General features: G+C 39.1%; 1 protein-coding gene across 2 annotated transcripts; it reads left to right on the top strand.

The window, feature by feature from the left end:
• On the top strand, positions 1 to 23067 carry fndc4a (fibronectin type III domain containing 4a). Of its 2 annotated transcripts, XM_035995768.1 has the most exons (7): positions 2 to 664; positions 8380 to 8495; positions 9698 to 9902; positions 17612 to 17701; positions 19906 to 20039; positions 22210 to 22253; positions 22303 to 23067. In XM_035995768.1, the coding sequence occupies exons 1-6, from the start codon at positions 589 to 591 to the stop codon at positions 22249 to 22251; spliced, it is 663 nt and encodes a 220-aa protein (XP_035851661.1). In that variant the 5' UTR covers positions 2 to 588; the 3' UTR covers positions 22252 to 22253; positions 22303 to 23067. The 2 variants fall into 2 exon arrangements, with proteins under 2 accessions (XP_031178159.1, XP_035851661.1); XM_031322299.2 differs by having other exon boundaries at positions 1 to 664; positions 22210 to 23067.
• The last annotated feature ends 4395 nt before the right edge of the window (positions 23068 to 27462 follow it).

Here is a 27462-nt window from a genome sequence, read left to right as displayed (position 1 = left end):
ATGGTATGCTGCGCGTGCACTTGAGCTGAAACGCTAAGTGATAGAAACGTAAGGGTCTCATATATAGGCTACTTGGCGGCTATACCAAAAAGGAATGCAGGAAAGACCAACCCCGCGTGCGTGAATAAACAGGAGTAAACACTGAGCTGCGGAGCGCGAGGGCAGTCTGAAAACTTAGGCGCTGTCCATGGTGCTGAATCGCCCCTCGGCGAGGGGACCGACAAGTCTGTGAGCGTCATCTTTTCTTCACGACCTGTTTCATACCTGAGCACTCCATGAACACGGGGATGATGGATGTCTACAGTTTCAGACACCATATTTGAGTCGGACGCCAGGATGAAGGACTTGTGGATTTAAACCCCTGAATGAAGAATCCGCCTCGGCTCGACAAAATGTTTCTGAAGACATCATTTGTCACGTACTTTCACTTGCTATCTATTTACCGACCAACTCGAGCCCGATTCAGCCAGTAACCGTTCATACATTCATCAACATGATATAAGAATGAACTGATACAATTGAGTTGCCCATCAAGCATAGATCTGCGTTTTAATCTACTGTAAGAAGAGCAACGATACGCAACGAGACATGGCTCGCCTGCTTGTTTTGGTCAACTCCGTGGTCCTGTTGCTTTTTGGCAGCGACATGTTTTTGGTAGGAGCAAGTAAGTATAAGCCTCCAGGAGTCAAATCAATTATTGTGCACGTGTAAAATGCGCGATTAGCCATGGTCAAAGTATTATAAAGCTGCCACTGTGTGTGTTAAGAGCCGTGTATTTTATGATGCACTTAATTCCACCCTTAATACACTTCAAACAACACCTAAAGTATGTTTTTATGCTCAGGTCTACTCACCTACTGTAGCTCATCCAGTAACACTTGTTTAACCAGATAATACATTACTGGTATGTTTAGGTTAAAGATGGGCTGTTACACCTTTACTTTCTCATAATAATTTACAAAAACAAGACATGGTGTCAATTTTAAAATATCTTTTTGTTTTACATTTACATTCATATAACTATATAATAACCTTTAGAATAACCGTGGCAGCCTGCCCTACTTCTGCATCTATTAAAAAACTAAACAATGTACACGCATTTACAGCAAGAAACCTGCCAATAATATCCTAAAAAGGGAATCTGCATTACAACACATCCAAGCTTTTCCCAGTGTGACTTGTAAAAGCTGTCCTTGGGAGTCATAATATACAGTTCATGTACAGAGGCATTCACTTTTCTATAGTAATGTGCCACAAAAACACCAGTTGCAGAGCCAACACTGTCTTCAGTGAGATCAACATGAAATAGATTGCTTAAACTGGTCTCATATACAACAGTGTACATACACCCAGTGTAATTATTTTTGCATTCTTTCCATTGCAAGCTCAGCTTCAGACTTTTTATGAATGTTTTTTTGTAGCAGAAACCTTCTCCATCTGCCGATGCATGCGTGCCTCTGCGGTATCTCTGTGTCTTTATCTACCTGTCTACCTTCATCACTTCCTCCCTCGCCTCTCAAGGGAACTGAGTCTTACATGCGATAGCGCCTTGAGAAAATCAGATTGGCACTTCACCGTTTGCTGTGGGTGTGTGCACTGTCTGCCTGATATAAATATTCAGAGCTTTTGTCATGTTCTGCACTGACGTGAAATGAAAAGCATCTCTGATCTTAGTGGACTTCTGCATGGGGCTGTCAAGAGCAGGAAAAGCCACTATTAAAATAATAAACACTCATTAATATAAATATGGGTGTTTGAAGCAATGAACTTCAAAGTAAATACAAATTTATGTTGGATTCATTACTGCCAGCTTCATGCATGCTATGATACTATGGGATTCACAGTGACACTCAGCTCTAAATTAATTGTAAGCTTCTTTGGTTCAAAGTGAGGTCCATAAAAATAAAAACGCAGAAAAAGGGAGCATTTCAGTGAAGTTTCTCTTAGCTAATACAAGAATGAATTTTGTTTGAATATTTTAAAAGTGATGCTGAAAATATGTAATAGTGGACAATTTGTTCTCAAAGCTTTAAATTAATCCATTAAGCATGCTTCTCAACATGACATTGGGTCCAGATGATCATGTATTAAAGTCAACATTTGAGCTTCCAATATTTAGATGCCATTGAGGAAAATTCCAGTATGATGCTATGATGATAATCGAACAGTGCAAACCCACACAAGGTGTTGGATTTTTCTTGTTCCAACCTGACAAGAAATACTTAAATGTGTATAATAATATTTGCATTCATGCAGTCTGAAAACAAGCATGCTAGAAAATGAATTCCACCAACCACAGCTTTAGGCAAACGTGAATTAGAATTTATTGGATTTATTTGGATGGCCGGGCTTCAAATTGGCAATCTGTTGATAAACCTGGTGACACATTCTTGATAAATAGGCGATCTGTATTAGAGCTGAATCCATCAGAGTGAGGGCCAATGTTTGCTCATGTTGTCATAATTCTTTCTGCTGTCACATGACAGACATTTTACATATACACAGATAATAGACACACTACAGTGTGTGGGAAAACACTGGATTTTATTTAATCCTTTTTGTTATATTGTCTTACAGTAGCTCACACTTGTTGGTGTATTTAGACATTTGTAGAACTAGTAAACATCAACTGCAGCCAATAAAATGAATGGTACAATCTCTGTTAACGACTTGTTCATAAATCTGCTCCTGCATGCTAGCCTTTACAGTTTGGGGACGATGACGCAATGTTAGCTTGTGGTTACATTAACCTTAGACTGGCACCTAGACCCATCTGGTCCCGCTGCAGTTTTGCAGCCTCTGAGTCAGTAAGAAAGAAGACAGTATGTACCTAAGGGAGGGACAGTAAGAGCCTCTACTGTAGAGTAGGGGTGGGCGATACTGGGAATTTTGGTATCGATCCGATACCAAGTAAATACAGGGCTAGTATCGCCGATACCGATACGACTTTTTACGTGTAACGTCACGATCATTGAATAATTTTGTGATTTTGCCTTTAGTTAGTTGATTAGGATTATGATAAAACACAGGACAAAGATTTTAGGCAAATCTAAATGTTTTTATTTACTAACTAGAACAATATAAAACAATGTAACAGTATAAAAATAATAAAATAACAAAATATAAATATAACAAAGTCAACAACACAACCAAAAATACCTTCCATTACACACAGATATCTGTGAAAAATAAAGTCAGTTGTGCAAAATAAGTAAACAAAAGCCACAATGTATAAATATGAATATAACAATATAAAAAACACAACAAAAAATACACTGCACACAGATATTTGTGAAAAATAAAGTCAGTAGTAAAGTAACAAAGTCAGTTGTGCAAAATAAGTAAACAAAAGCCACAATGTATAAAGGTGCGCTGTTTGCACACTGCGCACAGACTTGGAGACGCTGTGCTCGCATGAACTCGGAGAGAAACTGCAACAAAAGTATCGATCTCATCACGACAGTATCGATCCGATACCAATACTCATCTTGGTATCGATACTATCGATATTTAGATTGATACGCCCAGCCCTACTGTAGAGAGGCTCTGAAATGTAAGAAAAAGCATAGGACTTAGCCACGCCTGGCTGGACAAGTGCTCCCATCTGTATCCATCTACATAGCTAATTCATACTGCTGTTGCTGCACTGGATAGATACTGGCGAAGAGAGTAAGATATATATTCAAAGATCACATGAAGTCACCATACAAACATGGCATGAAATGTGAAGGAAAGGCAGGATCTCAGAAGGGTGTGGAGTTCGGAGATAAAACTAAAAAAAAAATGTAAAAACAGCACGACATTGCTTAAGAACTCCACTACCAGGCAATTTGCAACACTGGGGCCTGTGAGCAGATGCGCGGCAAACTCCTGCTGTGCACAGGAGAACATTTAAACTTCCCACAACTGGGGTTGAAACACATCCAGATGAAGCCATTTAAAGCTTGACTGGGCAACATATCAAAATTCACGGCAGCTGTTACGAGTTATTGCTTTTATTTAAAAGATGTCAGTGAATATATTATCTCACAAGGGACTGAGGCATTATAAGTATTAGAAAAGGATTACATTACAAGCAGCCCTTCAAACTGTCATCAGCTTCGAGGTAATTGAGACTGAAATATGATTGATAATACAGTCCACAACCTTGATACACCACAGTGTTTTCCATCTTAAAAGTGTATAATGCAATATAAATTATGCACTTTTGAGAGTTTTATTGTGCAATCAATCATTTGGAACATTTATGAACATGTATTGGTGAATAATGAGCTGAACACTCATTTATGTCAGGCTTGAGGTAGAAAAAGTTAGCCTGGGTAAACCCTGACGAACTTCCGGCAAATTTGAGATTTGCTCTGCAAGTCAGTCTGGCGAAGAGCCCATTCAAACCCATTTCCAATGTCCCCAAAATCGAGGCACCAATCACAACCGCTTTGGAACCGGTTGGAATTGAACCCAGGCCACTGCGGTAAGGACTGCTGAGCTACCAGAGCGCCCCAATCTGCAGAGGATTTCTTATACTAATGGGAACCTGATAGGTCTACTATCATATTTTCTAAAAGAAATGTGTAGAATTGCAATGTCTGCTTATCATCCAATCATTCAAAAGCCCACATCAGATGCAAAAAGCAAACACAAAAAGGCAGATATATTGCTTTTTGCATTGGCTTCACATTTCAACCTTAACACTTTTCTTCGGGCGTCATCAAACTAAACACAAAATGGAGATAACATGTCATCTGTCAAATTATGTTCCTGGTAAAACCGACAGGTGATGTAATCTCCAATTTTCTACTCACATTGAATTTGTTTCTGTTGTGTCACAGTTAGCAAAGGTAGTCTGCGATGAAAAGCTTATTAGGATAAATCCAAAAATGGTATTGTTTGACCATAACAAAACAATCAGTCTCTGCTGTTATGCTGTGAATATACAGGATATAATAATTGTGTAAATAATTGTGCTTTGCAAGCAGATATACAGTAGAGGGCAAACTATGAAATACCTCGCTCTAACAAATCAAACTGGGCTCCTTTCCACGTGGTTCGACAACCATTCAGAGATCCACCCGCACTTTCACTATCTCTCTGTGCACTCTGGGAAGATGCAGAATAGCTAATGTGCTTGGCTCTGGCTATACGCTATGATTCATCCTGGCAGTGCACCCACATCCCAAGAGGGTCTTATCATTTGTTTGCACTGACACACTCACCTCGGCTGCTGTGACCTATTGCTGTCTGATCTCAGATCTTACATAATGCATTGTGTGAAGTGGGGCATACTCAGGATACGTGGCTGATAACAAATATTGAAGTACCGGTATCCACAATGACACTTATTACTACAGAAGGGAACATCAAACAAGCTAGATGGGAACATGGGGGAAAGGGTTAGACTATTGGACTTTCTATTAGACTTTACATCAATAAAAATATTTGCATTAGAAAATCATGTCATCTGTTGTTTGCTCATGAGCCAGCCGTGATTACATTTTCTTCTAAAATAGGAAATGGATGAATACGTTAGTTTCAGTTGGCTTCATCTGGTATAAATCTTTATCTTACCACTTCCAGTTAAAATATACTTGTCCTGCCCAACTGCCTGCAATGGCTACAACATCATAGAGGGAGAGGGCACTTATACATTAGTGATGATTCATGGCCTGCTTCAACTGAACTGTCACCTGCTCCATCACCAGTAAATGAGCCGCAGACAGTGCATCATGGTTACTGGCTGCTTTTTTTGCCCATGCGTGGCTGTCTGTAACCCCCATTACCTAAAGGACATTGAGCTTCAGGAGAAATGAATGTCGGCGGTCTTAGATAAATGTTGCACCCAATTCTGAAGTGTGTGTGTGCACTGTATGACACGTTCTATAGGCTTCATAGTGTTGACCCGTTAACTAGTCAGATTCTGTGTATTGGGAATGATGCAGTTGCAAGAATAAAAGCTTCAGTGTGGCTTTTAGAAATGGAACACTGTTCATTTTGGGGATATTTAAAAGAGATATAAAGAAAGAAATTTAATCCTGGTGTGTCAAAACCATATGCAACATCTGAGAAGGGATGTGTTGATTCATTTTGTTAGATTGCATGCTGTGACGCAAGTTTACTGATAAAAGATTCAATTATAAGACCATTAGCATAACCATCACGTAATTTAGACACAAGGACAGAGGAGCAATTATTGTAAATATATGTATGACTCATTCCCCGCAGCTTTCCAAAGCTCAAATATATATATATATATATATATATGTGACTAACTCTCACTCTTAACCTTTTGTACATCTATCTTAACACATACGTACCTACTTCCATAAATAACGTAACCTCTTAACCTTAACAGCCAAGCCCTCTGTTCTACCTGCTCTCTACAGTTGAAACATTAATTTCCTTTTTGTGCTCTCTACTACAGGCTAAGCCTTAGTCTGACCTCTTGATCATCTCATTTGCTCCCCTCCACAAACCAATCTCTGAGCGTGTCATGAGACCGAGCGCCGTGCCTATGTTTATCACCTTGAACCCCCTGTCCTCCCTGTGGTTCATAATGCCACAAGGGCTGAGGCATGGAGACTGATAGCCTCGCCTGACCTGAGGGTCTTGAGATCTGCCTAAAAGTCACCTTTTGCACTGAACACAGAGGCCACCAGAGAAGTTCAAGAAACGAAAGTGTGTGTGAGAGAGAGAGAGAGAGAGAGTGAGGGTGAGATAAAAGGGGAGACATTGGGAGATAAGAGGAGATGGATGCGAGAGGAACCGAGCTAGAAAACGACAAATCATTTGAAATAGCTCCCAATTTCATCATTTTGTATTTCGTCTTTCTCAAGTGCTTGGATTAAATATTGTCCATATCGTACAGCACATGCCTTTGGCTGTCATCTCAAGATAACTGTTACGGGTTATTACGTCCGTGCTCCATGAGGTAATAATAAAGCTTGAAATACAAATTGACTCTACAACCATCAATTAACACTCTCTTTGTAATGAACTGCTACAGAAAGCTGTGACAAAAAAATCTTACTACTGGTACTTAAAGAGCAGCTGTGATACTCTAGTTACATTTCATTAGGAAGAGCGTTTATGTAGCAAGTATTGCCATAAGAAAAACTTTTTTTGTCTTTTTTTTTTTTTTAAGACATTTCTACTCACTCAACCCTCTCGACATTGCCTCAATTACTTTCTGCAAAAACACACAAAGTCCATTAGGCATACGTTAACAACAAAAGACCTGAGGATGGCCTCGAGTCCTCCATCTGCCTGGCCATTCCCATCTTACCTATCCATCTGATTCGAGCGATTGTTTGGAGACTGTGAAGCCATACAGGAACCTCAATTAGATCTGTCGCCCTCCGTTTCTCCTGCCTTTTATTTCTCAGGCTTTTGTCCCACTTTGCAATCAACGTTTCCACTGGCAACCAGATGATGATAGATGGCTACAGAGTGACAGGGTGAAGAAACGTAACCCTGTCCGAGGGAGTTGGACATGAAAAAGACTGTGGTTAATTTGCTTAGGGTTACAGACAAGACTGTTTAGAGGGAAGGAAGATTGTGAAATAAAATTATACATAGCTTTGATTTTTAACTAATTCTGCAGGTTCGTAATAAAATACAAGCAAGCAGTTTATTTAAACAGCTAGTAACTAGATGAGTTAACTGAGGGGTTTACTTTAATTGACTCAATTCTAATCTAATTCTTTGGTCAGAGGAGTTGCTACAGTAATGTGTTGTTATCAGTGGCCTCCCCTCAAAAATACACATTACAAATATTGCTCTAAATCCAAAGAGTTCTAATGATTTGTTTTTAACTGAGACTGCCTTTGAAAACATTTGTATTTATGACATAATATTCTGTATGTTCTTTATGACCCTGATGACGCCAAACCACGTTGGGACATTCCTATTTAGAGCAGAGGGTCTGTTTAAATGTGACTGGCACGGACTTTAAGTAATCCAGTAGCAATGAAAGAAATAAAGTGACACTACTGCAGTCATGTGATAAGGCAGTTGAGATGGCAACCTAATGGTTTATTGGTCTGAGGAAAGTGGATCAGAAAACAGTGACACGTACTGTATCTGCAGATGAAAGGAAGAGCAGGAATGCACAGTACTTGAGTGAAATCAAACTATGTAGCCTTTCCAAACTACATTTTCAGTCTAGTTTAGTTCTTGAACACAAGACCCAACAGTTTATTGTACATTGATGACACTTACAGCCTTATATCCCATAGTATTGCTGTATTTCCTGATTCCTGACCACATGAGTTTGAGAGTAGGACTTTAATTCAAAACAAACACCTGTGGTAGGCGTGAATAATTGAATATCTAGATAAATGGGTGGATTAACAGACCCCTCTGTTTTGGTTTCCTTTCCTTCAGACCGGCCCCCAGCTCCCGTCAATGTGTCCGTCATGCACCTGCGGGCCGACTCGGCAACTATATCCTGGGAGGTTCCAGAGGGAGATATAATAATTGGCTTCTCAATCTCGCAACAGGTAAGTCCTAAACTTGTAATGTAAATCTGGAAGACTACAGTCAGGTTAGCAGGACACCACCCAAAAAGAGAAAATTGCATTTGTTTTATTTTTGCCCATAGTCATTTGTGGTTAGGTACTGAGCCTTCATCATGTCCTGTTGAAATTGTGTTGGCACACGACACAGCCAGTATGAGGAAGTGCACCTGGTATCCATATACACATTTTGTGACAGCTTGTGCAACACGTTGGTATAAAATGGGTATGGGTGAAAACAAAATGTTAATATAGTCACTGAGTGAAGTCCATAGAGGAGATTGTGTGTGCTCAGCAAACACCTGACTACATATCATGAGTTTGTCCAGCATACTGAGTAAGTAGTAGCACAAGATCCCAGGTGAATACAGACGTGTTTTTGTCTGGATGTATATTCTTAGGAACTCGTTAAAGATTTGCTTAGCATGGAGAGAAGCTCACTAAATCTTCAAGCCTGGAGTCAGAATAAAACTTGGCATGGTCGATTTGTCAAGAGAAAACAAGGGGTGCAGTGGGACTATGTGAAGCTGCCAATCTGCATTTTTTTAGGCTAAATAGATTTCATAGGCTTAAAATAGGCAAGCCAATGAATCCTAACACTAACTGACTGAATGCCATATGCTGCTTTAATCCTGTTTATGGTTTATGCAACTCAGGACATCATGCAGCTCTTTAACTTTACTCAGTGCGACTGATGTACGACACCCAACTCAATTCATCATGCAGCTGAATTGTGGTTATTGCCTCAGTGTATATGGCTGTTTTATAATTACATTATTTATTGTTTATGGAGAATAACAAGTATTTTTTAAATCAGATATCTCCGTCAAGCAGGGCCATTAAACACAGACATATGGCCCAATGCCACTTAAGGTGCAGATGGGCTGGAGAGCACATTAAGAAGATAGCTCTGCATGCAAGCAGGAGGAATAATTCTCACAGCTTTGGGTCTTGATTGCTTAAATAACATTTTGAAAGGTCAAAGACAAAGTCTGAGACACTGAAAATGAGTTTCTTAAGACCCTTGCAGTCCAAAATAATCAGAATATTGACTCCACAACTTTTCAATTCCCAGTCAAGAGTAGTGGTATTTCTCTGTGGTCACCTTGATCACCTCAATATCTGTATTGATTATGTTATCTACTCAATAGGTCAATCCATTCTGTCGTTCTATGTTCCTATTTCAGAGGCAGGAAGGACATATGCAGCGATTCATTCGGGAAGTCAACACCACCAGCCGCTCTTGTGTCCTTTGGGACCTAGAGGAGGAGACAGACTACATCATTCAGGTCCAGTCAATCGGCCTCTATGGGGAAAGCCAAGCCAGCAAGAAGGTCCATTTTTGCACCCTCAAGAAGACAGACCGCTTTCCCTCCAACAGCTCCAACCAAGGTAATCTGCTCTGAGATATATAGATATTAATAATAACCTATGGCAAATGTTTCTGTTTGTGTTGAAGGACAATAATAGAGCATGATTCAAAGAGTAGGGGCTCGTGTTTCCTCAAATACTAATAAACCTTCTTTACATTAAAGTGCCCATATTATGAAAAAAGCACTTTTTCTGGGATTTGTGGTGTTATTTTGTGTCTCTGGTGCTTTCACACGCATACAAACTTTTTAAAAAATCCATCCATGCTGTTTTGAATGAGATACAGTTTCTGAATGTGTCCTGCCTTCAGTCTCTGGGTGAGCTGTTCAAAATCGGCACAGTTTGTGACGTCACAAGCCGAAACGAGCTGGCTAACTGCAACCATTAGCTCGTAGCGTTAGCGTTAACGTTAATGCTAATGCTAACGCTAGCTTGCTACCTCGTTATCAATAGCAAAGCACTGCTACAACACACACAAGTTCACCATAATCTACAAAAGAACTACTTCCATGTGCGCCCTCATTTAGAAGTCTCCCAGCTAATCCTGCCTTGTAACTGACCGAAGCTGTAGAAACAGCCTTTCTTTTACTGTCTATGGAGCTAGCTAGCTGACATGATCTACATCTGAGCTACTGCGCATGTGCGAGTGCAATCAAAGATAGCACAGAAGAAGAAGAAGAAGAAAAGAGGTCTCACTCTGTAGCTAAAACAGAGACCAGCTGAAAAGAGGATCTGCAGCAGTGAGAGAGAGCGGTGCAGTACAACAAAAATATGGTGTTTTTTGAAAATTAAACCATGTAAACCTATTCTGGTACAACCTTAAAATACAATTATGAACATGAAAATGAGCATAATATGGGTGCTTTAAAGGATATGGCTGGCATTATCTTTTCATTATCATGATGAAGTCAACAATCAATCTATCCTGCTGACAAGTATTGTTTGTGTAGCCACAGATATAGTTTATATCTTCTTGCAATGGGACTCCATTTTTGTTCAGAAACAATTAACAAAACTTGGAGTCTACAGCCATGCTCTATATTTAACATTACATTTACCAGGTTCTTTATCTTAGTTTAGCGTGTTAGCGCTATCATTTGGTAATTAGCACTAAACACAAAGCAGCTGAGGCTGATGGGAATGTCATTCATTTTGTAGGTATTTGATCATAACCCAAAGTATTGGGCAAATTAAAATGTTGACCTGATGATGATGGCACTAGATGAAAAGTCAGGAGATCACTGAGGCTATTCTGTTTAGATTCATCCTCTGGCGACCATGAATGTCAGTACCATAGATATTTTACATATAGACAAAGTCTGTGTGACGTCACCCATAGGTTTCTAAAGAGCCAAGATGTAAGATGTAGCGTGGGCAGCTCCTGGTGGCTCTGGCCGTTGCCACCGTGCCTAACGTCGCTTAACTCCCAGCTGATCCAAAAATGGGCAAAGAGGTGAAGCGTGGATGGAGCTGAGGCAGGCCGAATGAAACCTCCAGCCTCCTGTGACGGTACCCACCTGTCACTCAAAGCGGCACACCCTTAATTATGCATATCTTTAAGCCTTAATATAATTTAAACAGATAAGTTATAAAAAAAAAATCAGCCCGCCGTACAGTTGTAATGAAGGGGAAAATTAGCTATAGATACCAAAACCGTTTTTTGTAGCAGGCTGTAAATGGTTATTTCTGCTGTAATGTTGGGCATTTTAACATGGGGGTTCATGGGGATTAGTCTATATCCACGACATTCCACTTCCGGGATTGCTCCGTTGCCGCCCGAAATTCCACCAGATTTCACTCTTTTTCGACCTTTTGCTTTCTTTGTGTTGGAATTTTAAATTCCGGTGGATTTATAAGGACTATGGTTAAATGCTCCTCAGATTTCTGCAGGGTAAATTGAGACAGCTAGCTAGACTATCTGTCCAATCTGAGTTTTCTGTTGCACGACTAAAACAACCTTTGAACGTACACGTTCCACCAAAACAAGTTCCTTCCCGAGGCTATTTTGCAGCAGCACCGTGGCTCTGTCGGTGCTTAGTGCCGCCCATGACATTTGTGATTGGTTTAAAGAAACGCCAATAAACCACAGTATGTTTTTCTCCCATCCCGGATTGCTGTGTGGACTAGCCAGACCCTCCTCCGCAGTGCTGTGGACGAAGGTCTGGCAAAGCGAGACTAATGGGGATTGACTCACTTTGGAAGCCAGCCTCAAGTGGCAATTAGAAGAACTGCAGTTTTTGGCACTTACTTTTGAGCACCGGAGGTAGCTGTTGGTCAGTACCCAGTTTCTGTCAGTTACATTCAATAGTTGTTGAGACATGCAGCTAGCATGGCTAAAAACTATTAAACACACAGAAAAAACATAAAGCTGGACTGAGTGACATTTGTTGTTATAATTAAAAAATTGCACTTGTGGAGTTGTTTCAAATTGAACGTTCATTGTAATGAAGAAATACATATATTTGACCCAGTGCAGTTGTGTGGCTCTGTTTTTGGTAGTTTTTTTTATGATAATATACAGTAGTTCCATGGGGCAGAGGTATAAGCTACATCAGGCTTTGGATACACCGACAATACTTTTTAGTAGGATTAATTCATTGTGTGTTTATGTGTTTGTTAATATCAAGAAAATGATCATTTAACTGCCAGATATTCTGTTAGTTCAGAGTCTCTGCTTAAGTCAACAAGATGCTATAAAGTTTGCCAAAATGCAGTATAATTGATAAGGTCACAATAGGTCACAGCAGCAATCTTTTTAAGTGTTTCAACTCACTCTGTTACATAACATAATGGTTTGTTTTTAATTCTGCAGTACGTGGTACAGCACAGGCCTTTTTCTCTCGAGGCACAGACAGGAGCAACCCATTACAGATGCATTTTCTGCTGTTTTTCTAAAGCCTCTTCTGGCACTGAAAATGAGGTACAGTAAAGGCTGGTGCCGACATAAGTTCAAGTAAGCGTCTCTCTGAGTGGGGTCTATGCAGGTTTATTTTTCTCCAGGACACCAATTCATTATTGACTATTCAAGCATAGCTTTAGGCAAGCCCCTCTGAATTTATGCAAGTCTATATCACTCAGGGTGCCTAATCAGGATTTTGACACACACTCTAAAGCACTTTGGATTCAGTGTCTGGGCTCATGGGCTGGAGGAAATATGAAGACCATGACCAATGGAGAATAGGTTCAGTAGCTCTCAATTTAATTCAGCACAGATGAGGAAAGAGTGAGAAAAGGCTATTTTCTTTTTATAATAATAAGTCTGGATGATTCTACATTTCAGAAGAAACTACTTCACAAATCTTCCCTGCATTCGTTCAGCCATGATGAGCCAAATGCATTTACTCTGTAAAATAATGGTATAGAAACAATTCTTTCCTCTGTTATGTGATGGTGTGGCTGAGGTTGTGAATATAGGAAGTGCTGATGCAAGTGAATTATAGCCATTTCTCTTCAGCTGACTCAGGTTTAGTACCATTAGTTAAGCTGGCAAGATCGGCGAAAGAGAAGGAAACTAATTTAGGCTCAAGTTCAACATGAGCCCGTACACTGTCCATTAGGCTCGTACAAACACTGGCATTACACTCCTTTCCTGTTGCTTTACATTAAATACTCAGGCAATTATTTTCTGTACTTATGTTTGATATAATCATCCAAGTGGGTCAGAAAAAAAGCCCAGTGAGCTTCATTTGTGGGAGTTTGTTTTTTTTAAGTGTCAGGGCAATCAGTGTCAGCTTTTTATAAATCTAATGCCAGCGCTGCTCACTGCTCATGCCCCAGTTCAAAGTCCAGTCACAGTGCTACTGTGGAAGTGTGGTGCTATTTTGAGCCTTGTAAGTGGTGTAGAAATAGCGTTTTCTTTTTACTTTACCCATGTCCCGACAACTAGCGTTATAAGGTAATTAGCGGTTTGAGCTAACACTGGTCACATTCGATTGGCATGAAAACACATCCCAGAGAACGCTCGACTCGGTAATCGTGTGTTATTAACCCCTAGGTTCATTTTGCGCCAGAATTGTCCTTTAAATCCATTTTCATATTATACCAACATTTGCAGCATCTTGAGCCTTTTTGTTAAGGTTACTAGGAAAACTCAGCCCAGAGTAGTTTTATTCTCCCCAAAACAAGTTTCCTTTTTATTTTTAAAGAACTATACAAAAAACTTTTTTTTGCAACTTTCACTGTCTCTCGCAACTTCATTGCAACAAAAATACAAAAGACATCGCAACTTTTATCGCAATTTATTACAAAAGCTCCCGCAAAATCAGGCATTTTGGGCCGCAACAATCTGAAAAAAGGCCATGAAATCCTGGAGGGACTGAAATCTGCTAATACCTCAGTGTGAAACTACTCTACTTACTACAAGTAAGTCCTGCATTCAAAATTCAACTATAACTAAATATAATGGTTAAGTACCAAAGGTAAATGTACTCCTTATGCAGAAGAGGCCACTTTATATATATATAGTACTTACTTTCCAGCACTGAAAATTACACCACTGGTGCAATCAGTAAAACAACATAAAAAGTAACATGCAGCCTTAAAGTTAGGTAAACTACAACAACACACCAGTATTTCAGAGATACTACCTGTGGCTATATATCCTAAAAATGTACAATTTATCTACATTAGCCAAGCTAATATTTATGTATCGACTCCACTATGTACAATGTGATTCAGGTGAGTCTACTTGAGCAAGGAGTGAGATAAAAACATGTATGCATGCTAAATGTTTGACACTTTATCTGTGTTATCAATCCTGAATTAACTGCTACAAAGGTAAGGTACTGGCAATGGTACCCCTGGACATTTTAATCGTGTTATCAAGTGCGATGTTGTGGCAAGCTAATGATTGTTGGATCACTCTTAAGAGAAGAAATGGCAGCTTATTATTATATCCTATACACTTTCACCCATTCCAAAATATTATTAAATTAATATTAATTAACAACACCTGATAATTAATTCCTGTTGTTTTTTGAAAAGTAAACTTGTCCTTGTCCTTGCGTTTGCCCTCTTTGAAGAATGTTGACAATGTTTCCTACTAAAATAGGAAAATATGTATTCGTCATTGCACCTTAATTTAATGTGGCATATTTTGTTCAGGATCTTGAAAAAGCCTTTTTAATCTAGTTTGCTCAATGATACCCATGAATCAATAATGCTCTTATTTTTTTTCCTCAATGCAATGCTCTTTGATAATGTGATTATATATTAGTGCATATGCCACTGAATGTACACCTGTCCTTTAAAATCAATTTATTTCATATAAAGCATTTCCTGGCAAGATATACGCCATGTGTTGCTGGAGAATTTGAATTTAAATAGGCTACTGTGGATTTCAGGAACAATATGTCTTTCCAAAGTCTATTTCAATTTCATTAGTTCCATGGAGAGCTTTTAATCAGAGTATATATTTGTGTGCTTTGTGTGTCCTTCAAGAGTGTCCCTCTTGCAGCACAGCAAAACAATATATAGCCTATTTGCTAACGTTAAATAACGGAAATAATATCAAAATAACTTCAATATCTATTCTTGCACGAAATATATAAATTCAAGCACTTTCGATGACCCATGACTATTTATGTATAATTTTACAAACTTTTAAGGCCTTGATTTTTTTCCCTCAAATTCACAAACATTCAAGTATTTTAAGGACCCGTGGGAACCATAATGTATTTGCAAAGCTAACATATTTTCGAAGAACGCAAATAGAATTAATTAAAAAAAAAAATTATTATTTCAGCATAATGGAAGGACTTTTTGAAATACAAGGGATTTATAATTTAACATTAAGTGATGTGATTTGCTGATTGATTCGGTAATTCACTTTTGCTTACAGACAGAGATCTGTGATACAAGTGTAGAAATTAACTATGCTGTACTCATTAGCATGAACAGTGATGCCACAGTGAGTACACAGAATCTCCAAATACATTATATAAATCATTCCCAAACAAAAGACATGAAGTCTTGTTACCCGCTGCCACTGAGCTGTCAAACTGTTTCACACAGGAGAGCAAAACAAAAGAATATTTTCAAAGGATGGATGCCTTGAGCAGTCAAATCTAACTAGGTAGGTATTCCCCTTAGACACAATTACTTTGTGATACTTCAAAGAGTTGCCAAGCTGTCATTGCTGAGTCAGAAGCTACACCTACTAGGCTCTCCCATTAACAGCACTGAGACAAATCGCTACAAATTTGCTGTTTGCTCCCTGCTAAATATTCTTTTGACTTTAATACTCACCATTTTCTATCTTTAGTTGTTGTTTTATATACATATAATCACCAGACTTAGCACTGACCTGAGTCCTGACCTGGCCTTTAAGTGTAATGTATAGCCTGACATCAACTCTAGAGCTCACTGTGCAATGGGAAGACACAATCAAAAGATTAGTTGGGATTTTTTCCCAAGTTTTTCCTAATATAACCCTTACATGTGATAAGTACAATAGGTTGAAAGAGTGGGACACTGTAATCCACACTAGCTGAGAAGTGATACAGAGCAACTACACTGTGAAAGATGAGAGCGAAAATCTATAGCAAAACTGCAATCTATAGTTCAGTCGAAGTTAATATGAAGCTTCAACAGTCTATTAGTCAAATAAAGTGAATATATTTATCCTGGCAGTCGTGCGTAGGTTTATTGCCAGTGTTTTGTTCTGGCAACAACGTACATGCTACTACATAGAAGTATCCCTCCACTGCTGCCCTAGACGCAGATCTAATTTCTGAGGGTTTTTTTTCAGTCAGACTTAAAGACAGACAATTGACCAGCAAAATGATTCATGTAAAACAGAAGTATATATGGAAAATTGTGAGAGGCTTGCACAGCTTGCCCTTATATCCATTGTTTTGCTTGAATTTTTGTTTCTTTACAACAGAAGTGGCTAGTGCCAAGTTAGCCTGACCCACAGTCAGAGTGGCCACAATTATGAGAATAAGAAAAATAACATATTTTTCCTTATAACATATAAATATCAAGCACTTTTCTGTGATTTGAACTAAGTCATTTTTAAATTCCACTGTGGTGTACTCCTTCCCTCTCTCAACTCACATTCCCTTGCATACTACTACAGTACCAAGACAAAAACATGGCACTATAATTTACCCCAGAATGTCTCCAACAGTCATCATGCAAAGAGAGCTAACAATCTGGCATACTAGGCCAGTTTCTTGACAACTTGATTCACTAAAAAAGGCAATTTGGAAGAGTGGCGCACTGGAAGACTTCCATCCATATGGGTTAAGAGATAGTTTAGAGAGTGGAAATAAGGCCCATAGTCAATCCACTTAAAGGAGGATTAATGCTACAGGATTGATTTGTGGTAATGCCCACCACATCTTCTGATTACTACATGTTTATGTTAAATGGCATAACAGTCATGAGAGATAAAGGGAGTGTCCACTTTTGCCAGTCCTTACTGACTTAAAGTGAGCTTAAGGTCTTTCATTATCAGGAAATTCAGTAAAGTAGCTCTGCAACTAACACTACTTTTGTGAAGGTTATAATATACGATTTTACTGACACTATGTCAATGTGTTATTTTAATTCTTGTTTCTGATTTTGTCTATTGGACTGCATGTTAATGCCCAATGTATTTGTTGTCCCTTCCATATAAATTAAGGGAAGGACTAAATGTTCAGTACTCAGTATTTAGTGTTTACAGTAGTGTTTAGTGTTTAGGAGTCTGTGTTGACTGAAACTGTCCTGTCTGTGCTCTCTCCTAGATGACCCCACTGTGCAGGGCCTGGACAAGTCCCGGCATCTACAAACAGGAGAGATGATCATAATTGTGGTGGTCTTGCTCATGTGGGCAGGTAGGTTTGCAGACTGGGTGTGGTAAATAATAATTCAGTCTTAAGCAAAAGAAACCAAAGGGAAAGAAGGGGAAAAACAATTTATGGTGATTGATGAAAAAATGATAAAGAACAATACATGTACATTTGAAGGCTTAATATTCCACAAACGTACCGACTGAACTAACGGTAGCTTGCTAATATATGACCTGTTTAGATTGAAGAGTATATAGGCAATGTGGCAATGTGGTATTTCTTCATAGATGCACATTTACAAGTGTTCAGCAGTTAAGATATATAGTTTGCCCCCTAAACTGTTATTTTAGGAAGTAACAGCTTGCTGCAATTACTTCCTGTTTACATAAGTGATTGATTTTAAACTAGACAGCGCTACAGATGTTTCCTAGCAACCAATTTACACAATGCTAAGGTCTTCACTGTACTGTAGCTAATTACATTTACTAGTGTAATATATTATAAGCAATATAATATACTGTCTGTATACTAAGCTCCTTTATGCTGTCACAGTAGCACAAATCTCAATGTGTTTTCTATCTTTTTAAGAATTATTAATAGCCTCATTGGTGATTTAATATGATCCCATATTTATAAATCCAATGCAGAGCACAAGATGTTCTTAAGCAGTTGTTGTCAGTGGTGAAATTACGATAAAGCCTAATAAATAAGCGAAAAGAAAAGTGAGAACTGTAACTTGGTTGGATTTATTGTCAGCTTAGATGATATAGACTAATGGTGCCCACAGATGTTTCACACTGTAGATTATCTTGTAGTTACATCAATACATCGACACACTAATCAATAAGTCACTAATCAATGGACAGTCATCCAGAACAATGCCTAGAGGGTCCCTATTAAGTGGAAGTTAAAGTCCCAAAACCTGAGTACAGTAAGTCTGACTGACAAATGAATCTGCCAACTGTGAACGTTGCATCTCTTTTTAGGCTTTTTTGCAACAGTGATGTCAAACCAACATCACGCTTTTCTGAGCACTCTCTGCATCTAAGCTCTCCATTCATGTAAGAGTTTCTACTCCTTTGAGGGAGTGTGCTGAATAATGAAGTGTTGAGGCACAATGAGAAGTGGCATATCTGACAGGCTGCCATGAGCGGGGTTTCCCACCCCCGAACAACAGAGTGAGATGTTAAATAATACTAATGAGAGAAACCAAAGTAGCTCGGATGCTGTTAAGAGTGGGACTGAAAGAAAAAAAAACCTCATGTGGCGCATTCATAATGGTCTGCTCATTTGCAGCCGGTCCAGTTTAAAGTCACTTTATTCCCTGCATTTTATGAGCCATCAAGCACCTTCAAACGTTCACTACCTGCAAAAGATAGAAAGATGGTTGTTTACTTCTGTATTTTGTTCTTTTCTGCTCTTATTGAATTGATGTTATCTTTTTATCTTTTATCTCGGTTACTTTCCGCTGCTTGGTCTAGGTCTGAAAAAAGTAAATTGAATTATAAAGTAAGTAGCTATTTGCTTTATTACAACGCAATCTCATCTGCAATATTGTATAATGTTTGTGAAGACCACAGAAAAACGTCGCCAAATTTGCAGAGTAGCTGAGGTTTTTGCGGATATCTTGAGGAAAATGTCACATTAAAACAACATGACAGTAAACTGCAATGTAAACCATTTTATGCAGACAAATCATTTCTAAAATTACACAAACGCTGCTGTAATTTCACCACGAAATGAACCAGTGGAAATGCCTATGAATGGCTCTGTGCTACAGATACAATGACATGTAGCTGCAATATTGCAGTGCTTACTGTACATAATGCATAAATAATAATTTGTTAATTAAATGAATTACGCTAAGCTTCTATTTCTCACAGCAGTCATTACCAGGACCCCATATCACTGAATATTTAATGATAGCATTCTCATACAAATGTATAACCTCAGTAAAGCAAGGAAGTGAATTGTGAGCATACAGTCCTTATCCAAACTGGAGGCCGAACTGCATCTGGCAGTTTGAATATTGAAGCAAACCAAACTCCATGGAGAATTGCTGTCTTCCTAGCTTCCAGATAAAGGCACAGCCCTCACACTCCCATGGGAGCAGACTTCAATTTTGCTTTTAACATGCTTAGTGAGAGGAAGTAGTGACATGTCTGGGAGTGACAGTTGCCGCATCATGACTGAATTCCATTCCTTGTTTGTTTGTGTTGCACATGTGCCCATCTCTCACCTCCCGGCAGCTGTTATTGCCCTGTTCTGCCGGCAGTATGACATCATCAAGGACAACGACTCCAGCAACAGTAAGGAGAAGGCCAAGCCGTCGTCAGAGAGGAGCACACCGGAGCACCACAGTGGTGGGCTGCTGAGGAGCAAGGTGAGTGTTACTCCACTAAATAATACAGGCCCACATAAAGGCTCTTCCCAACAGCTGTAGATTTACACAAACAGCGTCTCTCTCTACGGGGCATTGAGCCAGCATGCACAATTCCACGACCCAAAACTGAAGCAGCTAAATGGCTTTCAGGTATCACTATTCTTATATACACGTTTTAGTTTTTTATTGAGACATGTCAAAATGTCTTCTTTTTGGTCTGTGTTGTGCCGTTGCTGTTGTTCCTCCAGTGATTTACAACATTATTGTAATCTAATCTATGAACTCAGCCAACTCACACTGGCGTGAAGTGCTTACCTCTTTGGCTGGTCATTGACATGATTACTGTCATTTTGTAGGATGCATGAACATCTGCCTCTAGTGTACAAGCTGGAAAACAAAGTGCTCCACTATGCCAATGAATGTTGATGGATTTATCGGGAGATGATGCTTGATCAATAACTAAGATATTGCCCAGTGATGGTGTATGTAGCAGGTCCACATATACTTCTGCTGACCTACTACAACCTTCTCTCCTGTGCTTTACCCATCCTCACATTCTCATTAAAAATTGATTAACAGCAATCTGTTCCCATGATTAAAATGCAAGACATAAATTGACATTTATTTGATTAGCAAATGCAATTTGCATCTGGAGGCATGCAAATAATAATTATATTTAATTAGAAAATAGGTTTTCCTTTAAAGTAAAAAAACAAACATCTTTTATTAAACCAAGGACGATACCGTTAACACTGGTAGAGAAAAAAGCTTGACTTTATTTTTTTTATTCAAATTATTCTTTGTCATTTACACTATGTTGTAGACCATGCTATATGTAGACACTTACCACTTTCTGGTACTGAACATAAATCGTCCAGTAAACATTACAGTCAACTGTTGAAACGTTACCTTAGTTTAATGCTTGAATTTACCTTTGCTGTATATAGACAGCACTGTTGCTGGAACACGTCTCGACCATATAGTTTATTTGTTAAGCTTGACCTTATATACTGTATGGCAATTCATTTTAACTATTTCAGAGAAGAACTTTTGTAAAATGTATACTGTTGTAAAGCTGATGTCTAAAATGCAACATTTCACTTAAAAAAATGCGTCTTGCATTAAAAAAGCACCTAATGGAAATTATATCTTTTGCAGAGGTCATCACAGAAATCTCCAAAGATACATTCCTCAACCGCAGTCTCCAAGACTTATAGAAAACATACAAGCAGCATGTCTGTTATGTAAAATATATGTTGCATGTGCTATAATTATACAGAGTTGGTTTAAGATTGACACACTATTGGACGCTCAGTGGTAAACTTAAGAATAGACAGGTCCATGTCTTGGAAAAATATAGAATTGAGTCGGAGGTGAAGCTGTGTGTGAGAAATACCATTAAAAAGTACCAGCGGACAGATGTTTGCAGTCACAGCTCAGTAATGAGGTCATGGCCAATCAATAATTGAGGTCATTTGCATTGTGAGTGTTACCTCTGGCTGGGATTTAGCATAGCAACATATTGAGTTCTCTTTTTTTAAATTAGCTGAGGGACAATCGTTGTAGGATTCCTCATTGTGTTGGCTTATCTCTCCTTCCAGTCCTCATTAGGTGGTCAGATGTTTATGTTAAGGTCGGTGGTTTAGCAAAACTCCTAAAAGGTGTTTAGTCTCACCAATGGCTAGTGCGAGAGAGTGGATGAATGCAATCAGATCGGTGCCACATTTCTGTCAATTTAAATTAAAACATCTTCATGAAATGGTATTTGAAACTATAGATCTTGATCATTTGAAACATATTATGTAAGAAATACACATACAGTATATATCTACTGTACACTGTATGTATTTCTGATATTTCTTTGAATAAAATATTAGTAACTGTAAAAAAAGATGGGGGGAAAAAATATACCACTGAACAATAAATACACCTTTCTTACTTTTTCACAATAACTATTTCAAAATCTTCTAGCAGTTAAAGTGAAATGCATATTGTCTTCCAGCATAAATACGGTAATAATACCTGGGTTCATGACTCCTCTGCCAGATACAGTATTGTTTACTGTAACAGTAACAGTGTATTTGTCTTCTATGATCAAAGCATGCCTTTATTGTAGAGGAGAAAGTAAAAATAATAATAATAATGATTTCTATTATCCTTTCTGTTACAGTTCCATCCTTCTGTGCCATCTATCAACATCATCGAAGTTTGAGAAGAAGGAATTCCTCTCTCTCTAATACCATCAATGCATTTCTCACTGATGAGTAAAAAAAGCTGAAAACACGTGAAGTTTCTGAGGGTCGTCATCAGTGAATAAAGTTGGCTGAGGCTGTCTTTGCAAAAGACATGCATGCACACAGTATTTGTAGAAAAACACTATAAACTACAAGTGCACACCAATTCACATGACCCTACACACCCCAATACACACACACACACACACACACACACACACACACACAAGCTAACAGAAACCTACTCCTGCAGGTTGATAGTACATAAACTAATGAGAACCCATGGTGCAGTTAACATTGAAGACTTTGCCAGGTGCTTAGTACGTTATTGCAATACAAAACACACAATCATCTCTGGGAGGCGGGGCTTCATGACTTTAAATACGCAGTGTATTTTTGATATTGGCATGTGCAATTAGACACCACATTCCCCTGTTATAGATAACTCAGCTTCATATAAATCAACATTTTCCCATTACAAATAGTGTTAATATATTGTCTCATCACAAATGTATTGTGATGCAGATTGTTAATAAAGAAAGAAAGAAAATACATGTATTCATTTGTAAGAACCACCATGACGATGTCATAATGTTTTCTAGTAATATTAAAATACCATTTTCTGGTCAACATTGTATTTTTTCATGTCATAAATAACGAACATTATGTCTGTACATAGTGCATTCATTTACTAAAGTTGCATGCAGGTCATTTGCCTGTAGAATAGCATTTGATGTGCATTCAAAGTTAGATGCCAAAAAGCAAGTAATAAACAATGATTTCAGTCCTGTGAAGCTGTTCATGTTTTATTCTATTCTGTCAGCATTTAGAACAGGACGTTAACTTTCATCATCCAGTGTTTCATTTCAGATCTCGTTATATTTTCTGAAGTGTAAAATAAATAATTTTTCGAATGTCTCATCACAAAGTTGCAGCTAATGTAATGTGGTTTCTTACACCGAAATGCTTCACTTCCACTACGCACAAAATGCACTTTCACACACAAACTGCTCATCAACTGTCACCGAGATGCATTTTGTGCATTAAATGCTGGCTTGAGACTTACAGTACAATAGAAAACTGCACTTCATGCACAAAATGCTTGCCAAGTAGTGTCACAAAAAAGTGTTTTAACGCAGTTACGGAGTGCTACAAATTAATTAGGTAATGATATAGTAGTTCAATTTATCGTCACTACCTTCATTTTGAAGTACAAAATGCATATATGGATGGATGAAAAGTGACACATTAAATCCTAACGTGTACAGTATTTTGTTGCTCAAACTGTATTTTGTGTATGTGAAACCTGGTGCATCATCCACAAAAATGGGTGGTGGAATTCATGTTCAAGAACTTTAAGAGAACCCAGTTAATCTTAAATATTGAACAATATGGTGCACAACTGAGCATAAATAAAAACCCTAAAACAATAAAAGCACAACATATTCTTAAAATATTCATATTCTTAAGAAAGCCACTGTCACGTGTAGAGAGAGAATGGTGGACCCAAATGCAGAGAGCAGGCGAAGGAGTAATGAGCACGAGGATTTATTAAATACAAAAAGGAGCAAACCAAAGGCGGTCCAAAAATGGAGCAGGCAGAAACAACTGAACAGGCTACGACGTACTGACAGGAACAGAAACCAGACACAAAACACGCAACATCAAACAATGATCCGACAAATGACAAGGGGAAGACAAAGACTAAATACACAGGGTAACGAGGAAACAAGAGGCAGGTGACACAAGGGCTGGGAAACAGGTGGAAAACATCAGGTAATCACAAGAGCGGGAAAACAGATAGTAAAACAAGACAAGACAGAGAACAGATTATCAAAGTAAAACAGGAAACAAGCAAAATACAGAACAGAAACCGACTACAAAATAAGACACACCACAAAATAACAAAACCCTGACAGCCACATAATAGAGCTGGGATTGTGATGTGATGTAAGGGATAACAGGCAGGGATTTTAAAGAAATAAACTCCTTTCTTGTTAAAGGTCTTCAATTCAAGAGATGGCTCTCGAGTCGAATGGCTGCCTTGACACTCAGTGATGCTGTTCTGGGAACCAGTGTTGTAATAATAATAACAACATTTATTTATATAGCACCTTTCATGAAACCCAAGGACACTTTACAGAATTACAGTGGCTATACTAAGGGAGGTTGTAGGCTGTGGTAAACAAGTGGTGTTTCAGGAGTTTTTTTTAAACGTCCAGGGATGTAGCAATTCAAATATCTGCAGGGAGGGTGTTCCAGAGGGATGGGACTGCAACACTAAAGGATCTGTCTCCGAAGGTACAGAGTCTGGTGTGGGTGGTGAGTAGTTCATTTGTGATTTTGATGAGGGGGGTCTCTGTACTATGATAAGATCTGAATCCTGACTGAAGGGGTTCCATATGCTGATGGACTTGGGCGGCTACTGCTTTTTCCAGGATTTTACTTAGGAATGGAAGGTTGGAGATCGGCCGGTAGTTGTTTGCATCCTCCGAATCTGAACCTGGCTTCTTGAGGATAGGGGTGAGTGAGGCAGTTTTAAAGTAGGTGGGAACTACGTCAGATTCCAAGGAGCAGTTAATGACATCATACATGATGGGATACAGGACAGGCAGACATGCTTTGACCAGGGCTGTAGGCATTGGATCCAGGGAGCAGGTGGAAGCCTTTGCTTTTCTGACCAGCTTGGTCACTAGAAGGTTGTCCACAGGCGTGAAGGAGGAGAGGCAGTGCTGAGGCAGATGAGCAGAGGAGGGACCAATGTCCATGGCAGATTGGAATTAAAAGGGGATGGGGCACACACCAGGAGTTGCTGATGGATAAGATCCACTTTGGCCTGAAAGAAATCCAGGAACTTGGTGCAACAGTCAGGTTCATCCGGAGGTTGGTGGGTGGCAATGGGGCATAGCAGGCGGTTAATAGTAGAAAACAGCAATCTGAGGTGGTTTTGCTGGTTGCCGATGAGGGTGGTGTAATAATTTGTCTTGGCTGTGGAAAGAGCTTCTTCTTTGTAGGCCTCCTGATGGACAGTGAGGTCAGTTATTTCATAAAGTCTCTCCAGTCGACAACCAGAGGCTTTCTTGGAGCGAAGTTCAGCGGTGTACCAAAGAGCTGAACAGGTGAAGGAGACAGTACGGGTTTTAAGGGGGGGCGAGGAAGTCAAGGCTGAGAGACAGAGCAGTGTTGTAGTGGGCTGCCATGGCATCCACTGTGGCCAGGGCTGTTATGGTGGTCAAGTGGGTGGCTAACATATTTGTTAGGACTGGGGTGCTCACTGATTTAATGTTTCGGAATGTAATAGTACGTGTAGTACGTTGCCTAGGGAGAGAGGCGGGGACGGGGAAGAGGATAGCATGATGGTCAGAGACAGGAAAGTCCAGGCACTGTAGATGTAGTGCCGGTGGAGCACACAAGGTCCAGTCGGGAGTTTGGATGGAAAGTCCACTGAAGTCCACTGTGGTCTGAAGGGATAATCTTCGTTAGCTAACTAGCTAGTGGTAACTGTTAGTCGGGAGGTTGGCAGCTAGCCAGCTGAAGCTAACAGTCGATCAACGGTGAGTAACATACGTTAAACAGGCTGGCAGCAGCACAGAGTCCAGAATTTCAAAGAGAAGTCAAAGCAGGGGATAGAAAGGCGTTGGAAATGACCAACATCTAATCTAAAATCGAAGTTACTTAATTTACTAGAAAAACTAAAAATATGTAAATTTCGGATTGTGAAGCGACGATATTCACGCAAGCCTCCTCACGTTCCAACAGTTGTAGTCAAGTCACCAACTGTCGAGTCTGAGTTAAGTCTTGAGTCCCCAGGGTTCGAGTCTGAATCCAAGTCTGAGTCACTAAAGAAGAGTCTGAGTCGAGTCCGAGTCGAGTCACCATTACCTGAGGTAAAGTACGATTCGAGTCAGGAGTCCAGAGAATAGCCACTCAAGTCAGACCTGAGTCCGAGTCCAGGACTCGAGTACTCAATCACTGACTATTACACACAAAGGTAGTCAGAAACTTCAACTTCCGAGTCCTATTTTTTTATAAATGCTCATGTCCGATTTCATAAATCGTCGAGTCCAAGTCATCAGTGCTCGAGTCCAAGTCAAGGAGCCCAGAGAATAGTGACTTGAGTCAGACTTGACTCCAAGACCAGGACTCGAGTACTCCATCAGTGCTGTGAACATGCTGTAATTTGACCGAGAGCAAAGCTCAGTGGATATCCATGAGTCGGACTGACATCGGTCTTAAGATTACAGTATATTGCTACGGTTCATTGATTGCAAACACAAATGAAGTTACTGTCTTTCCTTAATAATAAAACCTCTACTAATAGCTAAAGGGTAGTCATCAAGCAGTTATTTAACCAACAACTGCTACATTTATCCACAGTGAAGCAGAAGTTACGACACAAGACTGTCTGCTGCAGTACAAATTCATTAAGCCATTTCACCTGGCCTTTAAACTTGAATGTTCATAATCAAAATGTTATTACATAGAAGTATCCAAGAATACAGCTCATCCTAAAATAGAAAGTGATTACAGCCTCCCAGGGATTAATAGGTAATATTGTATATCCTTCCTTTTTTTTTTTTTTCCTAACTCTGACTCAGTGCAGCACTGCAGACTTCTTTCCATTAGTTGTTCATGGTATTTATGGGCTGTTATTATGACTGAGACAAGCTTTGGTTGGAAGTGATTCAGAGATCCAAGTATATATTGCATCTACAAATATTTTTTTATAAATATAGGGTTTGCATATGAGTCTACTTTTATTATTGTAGCATTTGGCCCCATGTGTACAACAATATTAGCAGCCTCCTCTTTTCTCCATATTTACTTTATTTCTACCTGGAGTAAAAATAGATGAACAGAAGTAAAAGTTTTTCTGAAGTTGAAAACTGCTTTATTTCTTTTAATTTTTTTAACAAATACACCCATTTACCCTGTTCCTGTTATATTAACAATGTTTCATAGCACTTCAAATACATCATTCAAGTAGCAGCAACTAGACATCTGCTGTGTACTAAATAACCTGCACAATCACACCTCTAACTCACTAGGGAATATCCACAGCACTTGCAGGTCATCGCACTCTATATGCACCTTTCTTAGATGGAGTTCAAACTTTAGCTTATCTGACCTCCACAAGCCAGTTTCAATAGATTCTCTATATCAAACAGTAAAACTATTACCAACTAAAC

Source organism: Sander lucioperca, chromosome 19 (assembly GCF_008315115.2).
Source record: "Sander lucioperca isolate FBNREF2018 chromosome 19, SLUC_FBN_1.2, whole genome shotgun sequence".
Classification (NCBI taxonomy): Eukaryota; Metazoa; Chordata; class Actinopteri; order Perciformes; family Percidae; genus Sander; species Sander lucioperca.
The sequence above is the reverse complement of the archived record's forward strand: the minus strand, read 5'-3'. Positions and strand labels throughout refer to the sequence as shown.